The sequence below is a fragment of the Falco punctatus genome (assembly GCF_963210335.1).
Source record: "Falco punctatus genome assembly, chromosome: 7".
NCBI lineage: Eukaryota > Metazoa > Chordata > Aves > Falconiformes > Falconidae > Falco > Falco punctatus.
The window spans coordinates 69,859,099-69,876,280 of record NC_137587.1 but is presented as its reverse complement, the minus strand read 5'-3'; the positions used below and the strand labels follow the sequence as shown (position 1 = coordinate 69,876,280).

The window sequence follows — 17,182 nt, the reverse complement described above, 5'->3', positions numbered from 1 at the left end:
AGCCACTTTAAATTGGCCGGGTGCACCTGAAACAACAGTGGCTCTGTCCCTGGGTCTGCCGGCTGGCTTCCGGAGTGGCTGGTCCCTCTTGGGTTGTTTTTTAAGCTTTTGCCTGTGACCATGGGCACTGGAAACTTCCTCTGAAGACAAAATGAAACCAGAGGGTTTCAATCTGCCCCTCAATCTGAGCAGCTGCACAGCAGTGACCTGTGGTTGAAGGCATGGTGGGGACACAAGGGTGCCCTGGTTTTTGGGGTGCCCGTTGGGGTGAGGGGGGTTGTGGGTTCCCCGACCCCCTCTTTGTGAGCTGGGTGTGTGCATCGTGCCATGTGCTGAGCCCTCGCTGGCTGCTCCAGGGTGCCAGAGCCCTCCTGCACTGTGCAGGGTGCTGCTGATGCCACCGGTGCCGCTTGCCCACCCAGTGTTTGCTGTCAGCAGCACCCCGCGCTCTGGCAGGGTCTGTCCTGCAGCCTGCACCCCCCAGCGTGCACCCACCTCCCTGCAGCCTCGCCATGGGCCGCTGAGCCCCCGCAGGGGAAGTCCAGTGGGGGTTTGCTCCCTGGGAGCCACTTTCACAACCCCTTTCCTGCAGCCAGGAGGGGATTTTCCAGTGAGCTGTTAACTCGTGCTCGCCCGGCTGGCTCCCATGGGTGCCTGGAGCCACTCTGCTTTTCCCAGACCCCTCCTTGCAGAGGGTGCTGGAGGGAGGCGATGCCTCTCCTCAGGGAGAAGCAGCACCCCGGAGCAGCGTGCTTAGCTGGTCCATGGCATTGCCCCCAGGTCCTGCACCCCAGCCACCCAGCAGCGTGGTCCCTTGGCACCACTGTCCCTGTGCACCACTAGCTCTGGCCAGGGGACACTGCAATGTGGCAGCTGGTGGTTCAGTGCAACAGCCCTGAGCAAAATGGCCCTGCCTGTGCTCTTTGCCTGCAGGCAGTGCTGGGGAGGGCAGCCAGGAGGAGGGTCTGGGCTGCCTGTGAGAGTAACTGGCTGGACTGGAGGCAGCGCAGAGCACCTGCACACACCCCGCGCCTGCTGCCCCACATACTCTGCGCTTTGTACCTCCGCCCTCGCAGCTCCATCCCCAGAGCCACCCACTGGTCCCCATCTCTGTCCCTGCACGATGCCAGCCCAGCCCCTCTTTCCTCTGCCCCCACTGTGCTGGGAGCTTCTACATGGAGCTGCTACAACCCCTTTCCTGGGACCCAGACAGGAGAGATGCTGCTGCTTGTTTCCAGGAGAAGGGATGCTGTGGCACATTTTTAGATACTTCCCTGCTGGGAGAACCATGAGTTTGGGCTGTGTTTGTGTCAAAGCACCCCAAAGCCCATGCATGCTCTGTGCAGGTCTGGGGCTGAAGGCACTCACTGTCAGCCCAGGTGGCTCCAAGCACAGAGAACCCCAAGTCCCCCCATGCCTGCAAGTGCCACTTGGCCAGAGCCAGGCATCAGGGACAGAGGATGCTCCTGTTCTCCTGCTTTTCTGGACATCCCTTGGGAGAGCCATCCCAAGCAGCAGCAGGGTCTGGGAGCTGCCAGCCCCATGGGTGCTGGTGGAGCGGTGCTGGTGAGGCTGGCCGAGCTGCTGGGCAGAGGCACGAGGCAGCAGCTCTGCAGCACTGCTCTAGCTGGGATCCCCTGGCGCTTTATTAATTAAACAGATGTAGAGCAAAAAGGCAGCGGTTACAGAAGTTGGTGTGCAGGGATCCGTTTTGTAGCTGACACCTAATTACTTAAATAGAGAAGATTAGTTAATTTTGTGTCTGTACATATGCACGGATGATAACGTAATTAAAACCGCTGGGTTTGCAGGGCTGTGTGAAGCCAGCACTTCTCAGCACTGGCAAGATGTGGTGCCTCTGGGCCATCGGACCAGCACAGCACCACACATGCCACCTCTCCTGGGGAAAAGCCTTTGGCATGGGAGCCTGACTTTGGCTTTGATTCTCTGTGCATGAAATGTAGAAGTTCTTACTGTGCTCTTAAGCAACGAGTCCTCATCACTGCCTTTGTCACTCAGGCTGAGGGAGTCAAAGCAGAACCTTTTGAAAACCACTCAGCCCTGGAAATAGCAGAACAGCTGACACTGCTGGATCACCTGGTCTTCAAGAAGATCCCGTATGAGTGAGTGATCCTCATGAGCGAGGAAGGGCTGCTCTGATCGCCCAGGGCTCTGCAGCTACCTGCTGCCCCACAGGCAGCCTGACCTGGGCTAAACCCAGAGGGTGCAAAGTCTTCCCAGCCGACCCCGCTTTCCAAGTAGCTCAGGCTGGGCTCAAGCCCAAATGTGAGGCCTGATCCTGTGGCTTATCTGCTGGCATCCCGGAGGTGCCTGGCCGGGGGAGAGCCTCCCGCGTCCGTCGTGCTTTCAAGTGCATCCGTGCGGTCCCTTTCTGGCAGCGTGCGGGGCAAAGGCCCTGGCATCTCCATCCCGTGCGGGTGCAGTGGAGCTTGCAGGGCTTGGGTGTCCCAGAAAAATGGGAAATAAATGTTGACTTGAACGCTGTCATTTGCAGAGAGTTCTTTGGGCAAGGTTGGATGAAGCTTGAGAAGAACGAAAGGACTCCTTACATCATGAAGAACACAAAACACTTTAATGATGTAAGTGCAGCCACAGTGGGGGCTGGGGAGACAGGCAATGATGAGGCAGCGCAGCCAACCTGCTCCCACCATCAGCCAGGGACTGGGATGTATGAGGTTTATCTGCTCCCACCCATGCTCCATGGGTGTTACATGCCTTTGGGACCCCTTGCAGGTGGAGCATCTGCTGGTGCAATTGCTCCCTCTGGGGCTCCTGCAGTGAAGGGAAATCTTAAAACATGCTGCCAGGCTGGAGGGCACATAGCTGTTGTCCAAAGTTGTCCTAACACTTGGGCTGGGCCTGGTGTCTCCCCAAAGGTCAGTAACTTGATAGCATCGGAGATCCTCCGGAACGAGGAGATCAACGCGCGGGTGAGTGCCATCGAGAAGTGGGTGGCGGTGGCGGACATCTGCAGGTGCCTGCACAACTACAACGCGGTGCTGGAGATCACCTCCTCCCTCAACCGCAGTGCCATCTTCCGCCTAAAGAAAACCTGGCTCAAGGTCTCCAAGCAGGTATGGGCACGGGGCTGACCCCCTTCGGGGGAGGCAGCAGGGGTCTGATGCACCGGGTGTGACAGTGTTGGCATGACATAAGACACATGCATTGAAAAAACAGTTAGAAAATGGAGTAAGGGGTTTGTAGGTCTTCCCCAGGAGGGAGGTGGTGTGCAAGTTGCTCAGACCCTGCGTTGCTGTCAGGTTCATTCATCCTGCAGGTCAGATGTGCAGTTAAAGCAACTTTTTCTAAAGAGTCATTGTAGCTGTGTACGCACGTACAGATGCTTCTTTAAACTGATTTTCTGGGCTTCTCAGACCAATTATGGATGAGCAAAATGAATCCTTGTGTTGAGTTACTTGGTACAGAAATAGCTTTTACCTGCATGGTGCAGAGCCTGATGGAGGCCAGGGGCTGCCAAGCCAGAATTGCTGTGTGGGCTCCTCTGCATCTGGAGCACCATCTTTTTTCCTGCAAAGTGATAAACCCATAAATTAAAACAGGCAGTGGTGAAGGCAGAAGTGGGAGGCAGGGGAAGGAAGCAAGTGCATAGCCTGTCTTTATTACGTGTTGGAGGAACTTTGTTTTCAAGCGCTTGCTCGGCTCCTCTGGATGTCACCAGGAGCTGGGTGTAAGGGCCAGGGCAGAATTTGTACCTGCAAGGGGACTGAGCAGCTGGATGGGGGTGATGTGCCCTGGCGGCTGCTGTGGGCAGGGTGGGATGGGAGTGACCCTGTAGCTCCGCAGGCTTCACACACCCCTGCTGCAGGGATGGGGGTTTCTTCCAGGGCTTTCTCCAAGTGACACTTTGGGTTTCTTGCAGACAAAGGCTCTGATTGATAAGCTGCAAAAGCTGGTGTCATCGGAGGGCAGGTTCAAGAACTTGCGGGAGGCACTGAAAAAGTGAGTGAACAATGATTCTCCTCTGGCAGCTGCTGCTGCGAGGGGGCTGCTGACAGCCAGGCCAGGGCCCCCCCATGCTGGGTGACCCGGAGCCCACCCTGGCTCCCACCCTGCAGGCTAGGGTTCTGCTCACAAGACCATTTCAGAGCCTGCACGAAAGCAGTTCTTGTTTAGCAGGCACAGGAGGGTGCTTGCAAAGTGATCCCAAGTAACAAGCTGCTCTTCCAAGGAGCAGTATGGAAAGATGTGAATAAAAGGGATTGCAAAGGGGCAAATCATTGCCAGACACCAGAAAACTTTTTTTCCTCCCTTCCTCTTACAGACTCATAGTTTAAACCCCCAAAATGTACCATATTTAGCTACGGTTTCCCACCAGCCAGTGCATGTCATTCCAGCTAGTGTGGACCTTGTTGGCAGCACACCAGGGGAAATCCCGAGTCGGAGCTTTGCACAGCAGAGAGCTGGCGGTGCTGCAATAGCAGCCAGCCCCGCACCAGACCAGGGACAGCGTTGGGCTTCTCTGCCGGCACTCACGCTCCCCAAATCATCGTTACTTGGTGTTCACTTGGTCCCACAAATTGAGGAGCCCAGTGATGCATGTGCGTGGGGAGCGGGCTGCTGAGCTGCCCTGGAGCTGGTGCATCCCCATGGGCTTGTGCATCCCCGTGTGCATGGCAGACACCCGTGGGCTGTGTCCCATCAGCAGCCCCCAGCGATCCTCCTTGGGGACTGGGCTGGGGTACAGGGTGAAGGTGGGGGGCAAGCCCAGTGCCTGCACTGCCCTCGGCTTTTGGCTGGGGTTTCACTGACTACAGGGGCAGCTTCGAAAGGTCTTCCCAGCCTTCTGCCCCCACTCACCTCCTGCAGTCCCTGGCTTTGTGCGGGGCATGGCTGCAGCTGGTGCTTGCCCTGCCCACAGGGACAGGGGCTGCAGGATGAGACCCAGGAGACCAGCGGCCTTCCTGGGGAGACGCTTCATCCTAGGGTTTATGTATATTAGAGAGAATCCTTCCAATTCTGTGGAGTCCCATTCACCCCCCTCTCCAAAGCCCCCAAGCAAGGTATTTTTCTTTCTTACTTGTTTCTGGTTTGCTTCCAAAGTTGTGACCCTCCCTGCGTCCCCTACCTGGGAATGTACCTGACCGACCTGGCGTTCATTGAGGAGGGGACCCCAAACTACACCGAGGATGGCCTGGTGAACTTCTCCAAAATGAGGATGGTGAGTCTCCCAGCCCTGCTGCGGTGGGCGTGCAGGGGCTGGGCTGTGGCAATGTGGCTCAGTGCTGTGGTTCTGGCCAGGTCTGTGCTTGTCCTACACAGTTCCCCATAGCTAGCTGTCATCTGCACAGCACCTGGCAGCCACATGTGTCCCCCTGCACGCGTGCATGCAGCAGGGTTGTCCCTGGTGAGGGATGTGCCTGGAAGAAGCAAAAAGGCCCTTTGCATCATGCTGCGGCTGAAAGAACTGAGTGCGCTCCACCTCCCAGGTGTTGGGATGTGGTGCTGGTGGTGCTGGCTGTGCTGTAAACAGCTGCTGTGTTTTATCTCTGGACAGATCTCACACATCATAAGAGAGATCCGCCAGTTCCAGCAAACCTCCTACAAGATTGAGCACCAGCCTAAGGTACAACCTTGTCCCGAGAGCCACACACTCCCTCTCCTCCTCATCTCCTTCTCAAATCACAGCGTCTAAGCCTTCAGTTTCTCCTTTGGGGAAGACATGATGCTTCTGTAAGAAATTTAAGAGGGAAAATGCTAGCAGAACCAGTGCAGGTGTGGAGGCTTGTGTCAAGCAAGGCATAACGGAGCGGGACAGGCACAGGAGACATGTAGCAACCTCCCAGCTCCTCTCGGCACGTGTGCGCTGCCACGCAAACCATGAAGAGCTCACCGCCTGCACAGTATTGCTGGCAGAGCGAAAGGACACAGCTTCCTGCTGTCTGAGCCCTGGTCAGAACAAGCCAATGCTGTCCCTGCCTGTCCCTAGCTTTGCTGCCATTTCTTCCCAGCAGACAGGACTGTCCTTTCACTCTGGGTCTTTCTGCAAGCCACTGTGATCATGGGCACAAGGGTCATCAGGCTGGCACAGCCTGGCCGAGTTGGGGCTAGAGCGTGGCTATGGTCAGGCAGTGCGGCAGGGGAGCAGCCTGGAAGGGTTCCTGGGGAGCGGGTGGGCGCTGGGAACAGAGTCGTCCTCTGCTGTGAGCAGCTTTCAGGCTGAGGCAGAGACCTGTGTGCTGCAAGAGCATGGGCATGGGTCTTGCTGCAGAGGTCTCCATCCCTGTGGGAGAGCAGCTCCAGGTCCTGAGTTCAGGCAGAGCTCACGTTTTACCTGGGAGCAAGATGAGTAGCTGTACCTTTTCCCATCCGTGGGGCCCTTCCATGGGAATGAGCAACAAGTGTTGGTGGCTTCTGGGACCACTGCCCTTGCATCCTGCACTCCCTTGCCCTTTGCTGCCCGTTTGCTGCAGCGGGAGTGTGGCTGGTACCTCTGTGCCAGGAGCAGTCCAGTGCCTTGCTGGAGGCTGTCAGCAGCAGTGCAGGGGATGGAGGATGGCTGCAGCAGCTGCAGCAAGCTCCCCCATGTCTCCCCCAGGATGCTGCAGCAGAGGTATTGCTGTAGACAGCAGCTACACCCAGATGTGACAGCTGTCGGGTAGGGCGGGCAGTGTGGCGCATGGCCAGAGTGCTCCTGGGGCTCCTCTGGGTGTTTATGAAATGCATGCACTGCTCCTTGCCTGCACAGCTGGGACATGCCACAGAGGCTGCCCCTCCCTCCGTGGCCCCTCGCCCTGCAGCATGCTTTGCTTGGAGCAGAGCCAGACTTTGCATACCCCTTGCCCCCTCCACTCTATGTGCAGCTGAGTTATCCTGGCACTGGCAGAGCCTGCCCTGGAGATGCTGAGAAATAGCTACTTTGGGGCAACACCCCCATCCCCAGGCTGGGGGTGCAGGCTGGGAGCAGAGCATGTCCCACCACCCCCGCAGCCTGGTGCTGGGTGGCCAGTGCCTCGTGGTGGCCCCCACACATGTGGTGAGATGAAAGGTCTCAGCCACCCTCTCACTTCCTCTGCCACAGCACTGCAGAGCAGCCCAGGAACTGGGCTGGTTGCTGTGAGGGTTTCTACTGTCTCCAGCAACTGCTGTTCTCCAGAAACAGCAACCCTTCCGAAACAGTGCTGCTGCCACACAGGCATCTGCCAAACCTTCCCAGTGCCCGGGATACTGTGTTACTGGTGATAAGGCTGGGCCAAACCACTTTCCGATGGTGCCAGTTTCTGTGTGCGGTGGCAGGAGCAGCCCAAGTCCCTCTGGACCACAACCCCTGGCCGGGCCGGCAGAGGCTGAGGAGCTGCAGGCTCTGATTTTATCCTCTGCAGCACCAGGCAGCCCCAGCCCTGCCCTCTGCACCATCAGTACCTGTCCAGGGCTGGGCTGACATCACAGCCTTTCACAGCCAGGGACCCCAGGTAACCCCTGCCTCCTCCCGGCTCCTCCTGCTCAGAAGATCAGCATCTGTGAAGGCAGCCCACTGCCCCGAGACACCCTGCTGGAAACACTGCACCAAGTCCAGCGGGCAAGGATAGTGCAGGTGGTGCTGTGCGTGGCCGCATATTGCCCTGCCTCCCTGCAGAGCTGGGGTACAGCTGTACACAAGCTCCCAGATGCTCTTGTGGGTGATGGGATGAAGCCCCGCCTGCACTGCTGGTGCTTCCCAGGCAAGGGAAGCGGGCCAGCTCTGAACCCCCAGTGCAGCACCTTGCCCGGGCATGGGCTGTGCCCCGTTTTGGTATCAGCTGTGCATGCCATGCTGCTAACAAGGCCAAAAAGTAATTTGGGAAAAATCTGCCAGGAACTGCAAGCACATTTTCTGTTAAAACTGGAGCAGATGTCCTGCCCCATCAGCAGCATTTCTGCAGCAAGATCATCGTTCTCCATTTACATGGCACCTTATTTATCGGGATTTTCTGTTCTCACAAGCCGGTAATGGTTTGGCTCTCATTTTCCCAGGTGACACAGTACCTGCTGGACCAGTCATTTGTGATGGACGAAGAAACCCTTTATGAAGCTTCTCTGCGAATAGAGCCCAAACTGCCTTCTTGAGCCCGGAGCAGTGGCCAGTGGCTGCTCGTGTACACTCGCTATACCATACTGTATATATCTGTTTGTTTCTGTTGGACGCTCTGGAGTGACTTCCATGTATGTGCTTCTCCAAGCAAACAGCCCCCCTCGTCCTTAGGCCGCAGTAGACCTCGCGTAGGATTTCCCGCATCGTTTAAGGTTTCACGCATCGACACTTTGCTGGAGTCCCGGTTTCTTTTTGATGATGTTATTTTTGTCATTTGTTCTTCTCGAGGGGGCTGGCGGTCGGGCAGGGGAACCCCTATGTTCCCACGGGGCTCTCGGGCAGCGCAGGGCGGCTCTTGCTCAGGCCGTTTCGGCAGTGACATCCCTGGGCAAACTCTGTAAGGCAGGGGAAGAGAACACATTAAAGTTTATCCCTCCACGTGAAGCTGCCCTCTCTCTCTGTGCCACCCCCCTGTGCTGGCCGGGCACTGGGGGGGGCCTCTCGGATGCTGCCCCAGGTCCCTCCTAAGTTGGGAAGATGGAAACATCCCTTCGACTCTCCTTGCTGCATACGGCTCATGACAAGCTTCTGTTGATATGCTATAGATCCGTATACCTTGTGACCACTATGAGTAACATGATGTAGAATTAGAAGAAGATGACCGAGTGTTTTTATTACATATACTGTAATCCTGTCTAACCACCTTCTAGCAGGAATATAGTAATGTAGTGCTTATTCTGTGAATATTACCATGTATTTTTTACATTGTACAGTATATAAACACAGTTTAACTTTACAGTGGCAGGCATGCTCCACTCTGACAACCAGAACACTTTTGCTGTAAGCAATACCTCGTGGTATGAGAATTCTCTTTCAAGCCCTAAAACTATTTCAACTTACAGCTTGTTTGGAAAAAAAAATTTCCATTTTTTTGTAAAAATATATGTTTCCTGATTACCTCTTGCTAATAAATCTATTCTATCTCAGGGTGAACCGGGACTTGTGATGTTTTTATCGGCGGGTTAACGCCGGAGCCGCAGACACCGCCCCCTTTGCTGGGCGCTGGGATGCCCCGCCCCCTGCCCCGCCCCCTGCCCCGCCCCTCCCGCAGAGGCTCGGCTGGGCTCGGCTCGGCTCGGCTCGGCCCGGTCCGGCTCGGCGATGGCCTGGGCCGTGCTGCTGGTTGCGGCCGCGCTGCTGGCCCCCGCTGCCGCCGGGGAGCCCACGGCCGAAGGTAACGGGGCACCGGGAGGGGAGGGCACGGCTCGGCTCGGCGCCCCGGGCGCTCTCCGGGCCGGGGCCCGCGGGTAGGCCGGCAGGGCGGCGGCGGGGGAGCCGAGCCGAGCCGGGGCAGCCGCTGACGCCTCCCCGCTCTCTCCCGCAGAGGAGCTGCAGTTCAAGGCCTGGATGCTGCAGGTAACGCTGCGGGGCGCCTGCTCTGCGGGCCGGGGCTCGGGGCTCGGGGCCCGGGGCTTGGGGCGGGCCGGGCCCCCGCGGGAGCGGCGGCACCTCGGGGCGCGGCTGACGGGCTCTGCCCCCCCAGAACCCCCGGCGGTACGGCCCGGGCGAGTACCCCCGCAGGCTGCGCATCTTCCTGGGCAACAAGAGGCAGATTGACGAGCACAACGCCGGCAACCACAGCTTCCAGAGTAGGAGCCGCTTCCCAGCCCCCGGCCCGCTCTGGCTGGGAACGCCGGGCCCTACTGAGCCAAACGTGTTCCCCTTTCCTCCTCCTTCCAGTGGGCCTCAACCAGTTCTCAGATCTGACCTTCGCAGAATTTAAAAAGTTGTACCTGTGGAGAGAGCCCCAGGTAAATCACGGGAGCGGGTGATGGGCGGGCAGGAGGGGGCCTGGCAGCCCCCAGCCGCGAGGGGCTCTGCCCCTTGCGTGGGTCGGCACCCCCTCGCTGCGCTGCCTGCCATCAGTGTGGTGTCCTGCTCGGCCGGAGCCTGGGTAAGGGCGAGGTGAAACCCCATCCCCTGCCCTCTCGGCTGTCAGCTGCCTCCTGACCCCGGCTCCAGCCGAGTTGTCACTTCTGCTTTCAGCTTTCCAGGTTGCTGTGTATTCTTATGGGTAGATCTAAGGCCCGATCCTGGCTCTTTGGGGAGACAGCAGCTCCCTGAGCAGCCTGGGCACCGCTGCCGGGGGTGCGGGTGGCAGTGCCCTTCCAGGGCTGGCCCAGGTCTCCGCAGGTGCGGTGGCTGCATGGGGCGGCCAGGGCTGCACGTGCAGCATGGCAGTCACCGCTCCCCCCGCCACAGCCCTCCTGCCTCGCTTGCAGAACTGCTCAGCCACAAAGGGGAATTTCCTGCGCAGCTCTGGGCTGTATCCTGACTCCATCGACTGGAGGAAGAAGGGAAATTTTGTGACACCTGTGAAAAACCAGGTGAGGAGTGTGTGTCATCGGTCATGCACCAAGAATGGGCCGGGAGAGGGCCTCTCCACAGCGGGCAGGGCTCTGTGCTGGAGGGTGGGTGCCTGCAGGGAAGGGCCCCCCCCTGGGAGCCCCGGCCCCCCCTGGGAGCCCCTCTGTGGTCAGGGTGGGCTGGGACAGGGGGAGGCTGTGGGCCCCTGGGCAGGGGCTGAGCAGAAGGTGAAGCCTAGCTGCTGGCAGGGTGTGGAAGCGCTGTGCTCCTGACCTGCCCTTCAGCCCTGGCCCTGGCATTTTGGGGAGGCCGGTGACCCTGCAGCACATTATGGAGCAGCTCCTCTCTGGTTCCTAATGCAGGGCCCCTGTGGGAGCTGCTGGACCTTTTCCACCACAGGATGTTTGGAGTCTGCTATTGCTATTGCAACGGGAAAGCTCCTCTATCTGGTAAGTGATTTTCTTTCCTGTGCACTGACAGCAAGTCCTGCCTCCGATTATCTGCCAGGGCTGCCAGCGGAGCCAGCCCACTCCTGTCCGGGACAGCCGCTGGCTGCTTGTTCCCAGTCTGGCTGTACATCGCTGCATGTGGCTGTAGCAGGCACCCCTGGCTCTGCAGACACCTTGCAGCTCTTCACAAGCCGATCAGAACTGCTGGGGAGGCATGGGGCAGCATGGCTGGGAGCTCTCTGTGCCTGAGGATGTGCCTGTCACCATCCCCTCTTGGGATCCAAGTGTCCTGCAGTCCCGGGCTTGGGCAGAGCCCTTTTTGGAGCAAGACAAAACCAGAGGGATGGGAGGCTGATGGGTCCGGCCGTGGTGAGCAGGCACAGTTAGCTAGAGCTCTGTCTGGTGCTGCCAGACAGCAGGAACTTCTCACTGCAAAACAGCTTGCTGCAAGCAGTTGTGAGACTGTTTATTTTTAAACTCCAAGAGGATTTACATTCTTGAAGTACTAGAAAGACAGTAGCCACTTATATGACATATTGGAATGCCTAATGATGGGGTGTGTTAAAAACAAACTTGACCTTTGAAAGAAATCTCAGCCAGCGCTCCCGTGGGTGGGATGGTGTCCCAGCAGGCATGAGGAGGAAAGTCTCTTGCAGACAGAGCTTGCTGGGCTGCCAGCTCCTAGTCTTCCTTGTCCCCCTCCTTGGGACATGGAGCTGTTCAGCCGGGTGATTCCCGCTCACAATGGGTGAGCAGCCAGCTGCATGGATAAAACCAACGCTGTTCAGTTGCCGGCTGCACAGGTTGCATTTTGTCTAACTTTTTCCAAATGAGGTGTCGAATATATACTGACTCAAAACGCTTTTGTTCCGTAGGCAGAACAACAGTTAGTTGATTGTGCCCAGGCTTTTAACAACCACGGCTGCAGTGGGTAAGTAAGATAAAGAATAGAAATGAGAGTATCTTATGTTCCATGACTGACAGCCTTTCTCAAGATCTGGATGTCTGGATCCTTCCAGGTCTAGGAATGGGGTTTGTTTTCCTGTGGCTGAGATGTGTCAGGGAAAAGAGTTTGGGTTTGGTTTGCTCATTTTAATTTCACCCTCCCTAGATGTTAGAATGTAAACCTCTAGCATTTCTTAACTTCTGTTGTTCCTCTTGTTTATCAGTTTTTCTTCTGATAATTTGCTCTGTTACAGTGTCTTCTGATATTGCCGTCACGGGTGCTATGTAGCCAGGGTTTAACACGCTCAGGGAAAGCAGGAGTTTTGTCTGTTGCTCTGCTCATGGGTCACATGCATCTCGTGGTGCTTTAAGGAACCCACAGAAACTTCTGCTTCCCCTTTGGTAAATTCCTGCTGGTATTGCTAGAGAAGACAGAAAATAAAGCTTTCTGAAATCTTGTTTTCTGTAAGTTAAGCAGTCCCTGAGGAATGCTCAGAGAGCTGAGCAAAACCAGTCTTGGTGCTTTTTATTTTTCTTGTGACTCCTCTTTAGTCCTTTCCTTGTCAGCGCAGGCTGATCACACTCTCCTTTTCTTCTCTCTGTGAGATGTGCTCCCTGAAGGTGGCCAGGGAAAGAAGCAGCTGCTTGCTGGAGATGTGGGTCCCTTGTCCTCCCTGTGCTGTGTAGCTGGAGACCCCAGCCAGGCTGGGCAGAGGCTAAGGAAAAATACCTTTCAGTGTGCGAGGCTGCAAAGCTGATCTAGCACAGTTGGTGCTGTGTGGGCGAGGTGGCCTCACACCTTTGGGGCCCCTGTGTTGGCATTTTCCCCCAGGGATCAGGCACCCCTGAGAATGAGGCCCTCCCATGCCTGTGTAGGACCATGGCAAACAGCATGATGGGCCAGGCCTGAGTGCCAGGCAGGGAGATACTGCAGGGACAGGCTGGAGTTCATGCCTTTAGAGGGTCTGGGATACACACTGTCCTTTCCTTTCCCCCTAGATTGTGGGAATGGTCTGCAGGACTGCAGGGGAATATTGATGGCTTTGCTCTGCAGAAGCCGCAGCATTACCATCCTAATTAATCTGCATTCCGGCTGTGTTGTCTTGCAGGGGCCTGCCAAGCCAAGCCTTCGAATACATATTGTATAACAAAGGGCTCATGGGGGAGGACACCTACCCATACCGGGCCAAGGTATTTCCAGCGCAGCTCAGATACACTTCTGCCATGGCAGAGCAGGCTCTAACACCAGTTCCTTTCTGTCTGCACAGAATGGCACCTGCAACTTCCAGCCAGAGAAGGCTATTGCATTTGTCAAGGATGTTATCAATATCACGCAGGTAAGGCCCTGAGGGCTGTCTTTCTGAATTTCCAGGGCTGTGCCAAGCCTGAATATCCCAAGGCGTGCTGGGCTCTGCAGTGCAAGCTGCAGCCTGCTTGCTCCTGGGAGAGGAGCAAGCTGCTGGCATGCACACAGCTTACACAGTGGTGACTCCTTTTCCTGAGGGTGGCACCAACGAAGTGCTGTAGCCAAAATACAGGCACAGGGTCTCTGCCTGCTTTCCACAGTGGGTGCACCTCCAAGCTGTAAGAAGGTCTGGGTTCTTGTCAATGCAAGCAGCACCTGTTTGTTTGTAAGCGGAAAGCCAGGGTTAGCCATCCCCACTGTGCTCTGACTGCTGGTCCACTGATCCTGACTGGTCCCAGCATAATCAGGAGATCAATGACCCTGGAATCCTCCTCTTGCAGTATGACGAGGATGGCATGGTAGAAGCTGTGGGAAAGCACAATCCGGTGAGCTTTGCGTTTGAGGTGACAAGTAACTTCATGCACTACAGAAAAGGAGTCTACTCAAAGTGAGTATTTCTGAACTTGGGAGGTGAGGGTGAGGAGAAGGTGTAGGACCGGAATTGTTTGAATCCCCATTTCTTCTGCTGTACAGCAATGGATGCAGGGACAGTGGACTGTTTTCTTGCATTTTCTTTAAATAGAAAATAGAAAACATAAGTAAACTGAGCCTTGATAAATCGATTTCCCATGGAGATGAGAACACAGCACAGGGAAGAGGGAACAGTGTGCTTTCAGCCAATTTACTGCTAGGAACCAGTCCAACCTGAAGACCAGACTGTATTTGGAATGAAGGTCAGCAAGTCAAGTGAGCTTGAGAGATCCTTCTGCAGTCCTGCCGCAGAGCTGGGAGAAGCCTGTCCCAGGGCTGATATGCGTGTCTGAGCTGTGGGTGGTGGCAGGGTTAGCCCAGGTGTTGCAGCTGAACACATCTAGTTTACTTAGGGTAAGCCCTAACCAAAGTAAGTTTTCTACGAGGCTCTTCCAGTGCTAGACTTCAGAGGGGTGGTGGCAAGCTGTGTAGCTGCCTTCATGCTGTACCGCACCTGAGGTGGTACGTTTGCAGGTTGTGTTATTTAAGGCGGGGGTTTCTGCATTGCTGTTCTCTGCAGCGCAGGCAGGTCCCCAAGCTCCTTGTGTCAATCCCATCAGGTACTTACCTGCCACTCTGCAGCTGGACATGTAAGAAAAGCAGCAGAGATGGAAAAATTATGGTGAGACCTGAAATGACCTGGCAGAAGGTCTTGAGTGTTGTGTCAGCTCTACAGCCAAGGCAAAAAGCTACTTAAAAGGGTGATGATTATATTTTGGAAAGACTATGGAAGCTAACTGTGGCAGGATAGATTTCTGTTAGGCAGGAAATGGGGAAAATGTGTGTTTGGAGAGAACTAGAAAAATGTTTTAGAGTAATGAATCCTTAGTCACGTAGAACTGCAGGGAAAATTAAACTAAGAGTCTAAGCATGAGTGATGTGCCCCAGGGAGCTGCAAGGGAAAGAGTAGAGAGCACCGTGAATTCAGGTAGCTTTGCTGTTGCAATAAAGACAGAAATCTCAAAATTAATGGGCAGGTTTAAGGTGTTAAAGCAGGCAGATGATCAAGATACTGTAGTAGGATTCCAGTTTCAGGAACACACCAAGTTATCCTGTAGATTTACAGTCTAAGGTAGATTTAAAGTCAGAGTTTATGGAATAATTGATGCTCCAGTGTTTTCAGCCTGTGGTCCCCAGACCAACTATTAACAGATTCAAGAAAAGTAAATCTGTTGTGGTGATAACCTGCAACTGGAAAATGTTTAAAAACAGGTGCTCAAGAGACGGGAGCTTGTACCTTGTGTTGCCTTGTTTTATATCACAGGCAGCAACTTTCCTCAAGTGCAATTTAAAAGCTGGAGATTCAGAGGGAATAGAAGGAAGTGTGTATTTAGACTGAGGAACTCGCTGTTCCCTGTGTAGAATGCAGAACAGTGCCCCTGAACTTCAGGGCAGAACAAACCATTACTGGGATGCACTAAGAGCTTGTTTTCGTTGGAAGAATTCCTTTGCTCATTGTTTTCATTGTGGTTTGTTCTTGTGTGACAATGTTGACATTAATTCTGAACAAAAGGCCAGACCAGGTACTCAGATCAAAGGTCCATGTAGCCTATCGAGAAAACAGAGCAATATCTCCTTTTCTTGGCTTTCCTCCATACTCCCCACAACTGGAAGTTCAGAGTAAGCATTAGTTCTTTTTGCAGTTGGAGTGCAATTGAGAATGCCAGCTAATCCATAATTATAGGCTGTTTTTTCATGCAACAAATCAGCATTATTTTTCCATTTCTTTTGCAGCCCAAAATGTGAGCACACTCCTGACAAGGTGAACCATGCTGTCCTTGCTGTGGGGTATGGAGAAGAAAATGGGACTCCTTACTGGATTGTGAAGAACTCCTGGGGCCCGATGTGGGGGATGGATGGGTAAGGAGTTCCCAGCACTACCGAACCCACCACAGTCTTCCTGTACCTTGTAAAAGGACAGTCATGTGCATGGGATTCTACAGCCCCTGGGTCACCCTTATGCGCTCAAACTGAAATTTCTGTTTTCAGCTGTTTCATACTCTGGGAAGAAGCACGGGAAATCATCCCAGCCTCAGCAGTGAAGGAGGCATGGCTCTATGAACTAGTCCTGGGGTGACTGGTTAGAGCAGACTCAGATCAGTAGACCTGCCGTTGTAGCCAGGGTCTCAGCCAATGCATGGAGAGCCACCATACTGCTGTCAGGAGAGCACCGTGCCTCTTCTGTGGTTACGTGGCCAAAGAAGGGGTTGTGCCGGGTTGCGCTGGGAGTGAGTTTTCACTCCAGTTCCACGAATATCTCCAGCTGCAAGTGAAATCTTTGGGAGCTAGGTGCTAACTCTGCTTGTTTGTGATAAAAGGGGACAGGGATAGCATTGCCTGGCTAAGTACTGGCAGTAACAGCTCTGTCACAGGTATTTGCTCCTGGTGTGAGGAAGGAGCTAGCATGTAATTAGAGCAGTTGCCTTGTATCACTGTCTGTTGTGTTGACTCTGCCAAAGGAGGGAATGCTCACTCATATACATTTCTTTGCCTTCTTAGGTACTTTCTTATTGAACGTGGCAAGAATATGTGTGGTCTCGCTGCTTGTGCATCTTACCCAGTTCCTCAGGTGTAAGAGGAGAATGCAGGCTGGGGAAAGCAGGCATAGGAAAAGGAACAACAGATTGTATGCGAATTTCTGAGTGCTAAAATCGAGAAAGTGCGAACAAGTAATACCTGTCTGCAGAAGGTTATGTTGCTGGTAGATTCCTTTGCTTGCATACAGCTTCTTGCAGCAGGAAGACCTGCGCCTCCTTTCCCCAGCCAAAAGCAAGTGTGCTCCCAAACTGAATGCCAGACTCTCACCTCCTTCTGGCATTATGTGCTTGCTTGCGGTGTGCCTCGCTCCCAGTCCCAGCTGGGGCCCCGCACCTCTGCTGGGGGGTGTCAGCAGTGGCGGAGGGATGGCAGCTGCTTAGGTGGTGGTAATGTCACGCAGCTACCAGATGCTGCCTCAACAAAGTCACCCCTTCCTTCATGTGGCAGTTTCCCAGTTGACAGATGTTCTTGAGATTTATTTTCTTTGAAGGCTATTTTTTCCTTTCTCTAGAGAAAGATGACTGCTGTGATTTGTATGTTTTATCTATTTTGATGAAATGTTTTTAGTATTTTTTGTATTAAAAAATCAGGGTATTTTAATGCAAACAGAGAAGAAACGGATTAATTTATTTTATGAATCAATGAAGAAAGCAAGATGCTTATTACCAATAGTTTATAAAGAGCTGAGGGTGAGAGAAAGCTGCGTGTCAGGAGGGAGGCCTTTTGTTGTGTGTTATTTCACGCTAAAATCTGCCGCTGTTTGAATAAAGATGACTCGTCACCGGTGCGGTGTGCGCTCTCCGTGGCCCAGCGGGTTACCGGCGCGGTGACCGGTGGACGATGTGGCCGTGTCTGTGCGTCCGCAGGGTGCGGCCTGGGGGGCGGCTGACGCGGGCA

General features: G+C 54.7%; 2 protein-coding genes across 4 annotated transcripts in view; both read left to right on the top strand.

Annotated features, from left to right (window-relative positions):
- RASGRF1 (Ras protein specific guanine nucleotide releasing factor 1) overlaps positions 1 to 9,043 on the top strand; it is a 41,973-nt gene extending 32,930 nt beyond the window's left edge. For all 3 annotated transcript variants that reach the window (XM_080395006.1, XM_080395005.1, XM_080395004.1), the window contains exons 21-27: positions 2,020 to 2,123; positions 2,516 to 2,600; positions 2,898 to 3,095; positions 3,902 to 3,981; positions 5,083 to 5,200; positions 5,537 to 5,605; positions 7,993 to 9,043. In XM_080395006.1, the coding sequence (XP_080251132.1) occupies positions 2,020 to 2,123; positions 2,516 to 2,600; positions 2,898 to 3,095; positions 3,902 to 3,981; positions 5,083 to 5,200; positions 5,537 to 5,605; positions 7,993 to 8,085 (747 nt within the window). In that variant the 3' untranslated portion in view covers positions 8,086 to 9,043. The remainder of the gene's footprint in view (positions 1 to 2,019; positions 2,124 to 2,515; positions 2,601 to 2,897; positions 3,096 to 3,901; positions 3,982 to 5,082; positions 5,201 to 5,536; positions 5,606 to 7,992) is intronic.
- Positions 9,044 to 9,136: 93 nt separating this feature from the next.
- CTSH (cathepsin H) lies at positions 9,137 to 17,070 on the top strand. The gene is made up of 12 exons (XM_080395037.1): positions 9,137 to 9,284; positions 9,435 to 9,466; positions 9,594 to 9,699; positions 9,791 to 9,861; positions 10,333 to 10,437; positions 10,780 to 10,866; positions 11,742 to 11,797; positions 12,921 to 13,002; positions 13,080 to 13,148; positions 13,558 to 13,664; positions 15,482 to 15,607; positions 16,247 to 17,070. Exons 1-12 carry the CDS (start codon positions 9,212 to 9,214, stop codon positions 16,320 to 16,322), a joined length of 990 nt encoding a protein of 329 aa, XP_080251163.1. The 5' UTR covers positions 9,137 to 9,211; the 3' UTR covers positions 16,323 to 17,070.
- Positions 17,071 to 17,182: the final 112 nt, after the last annotated feature.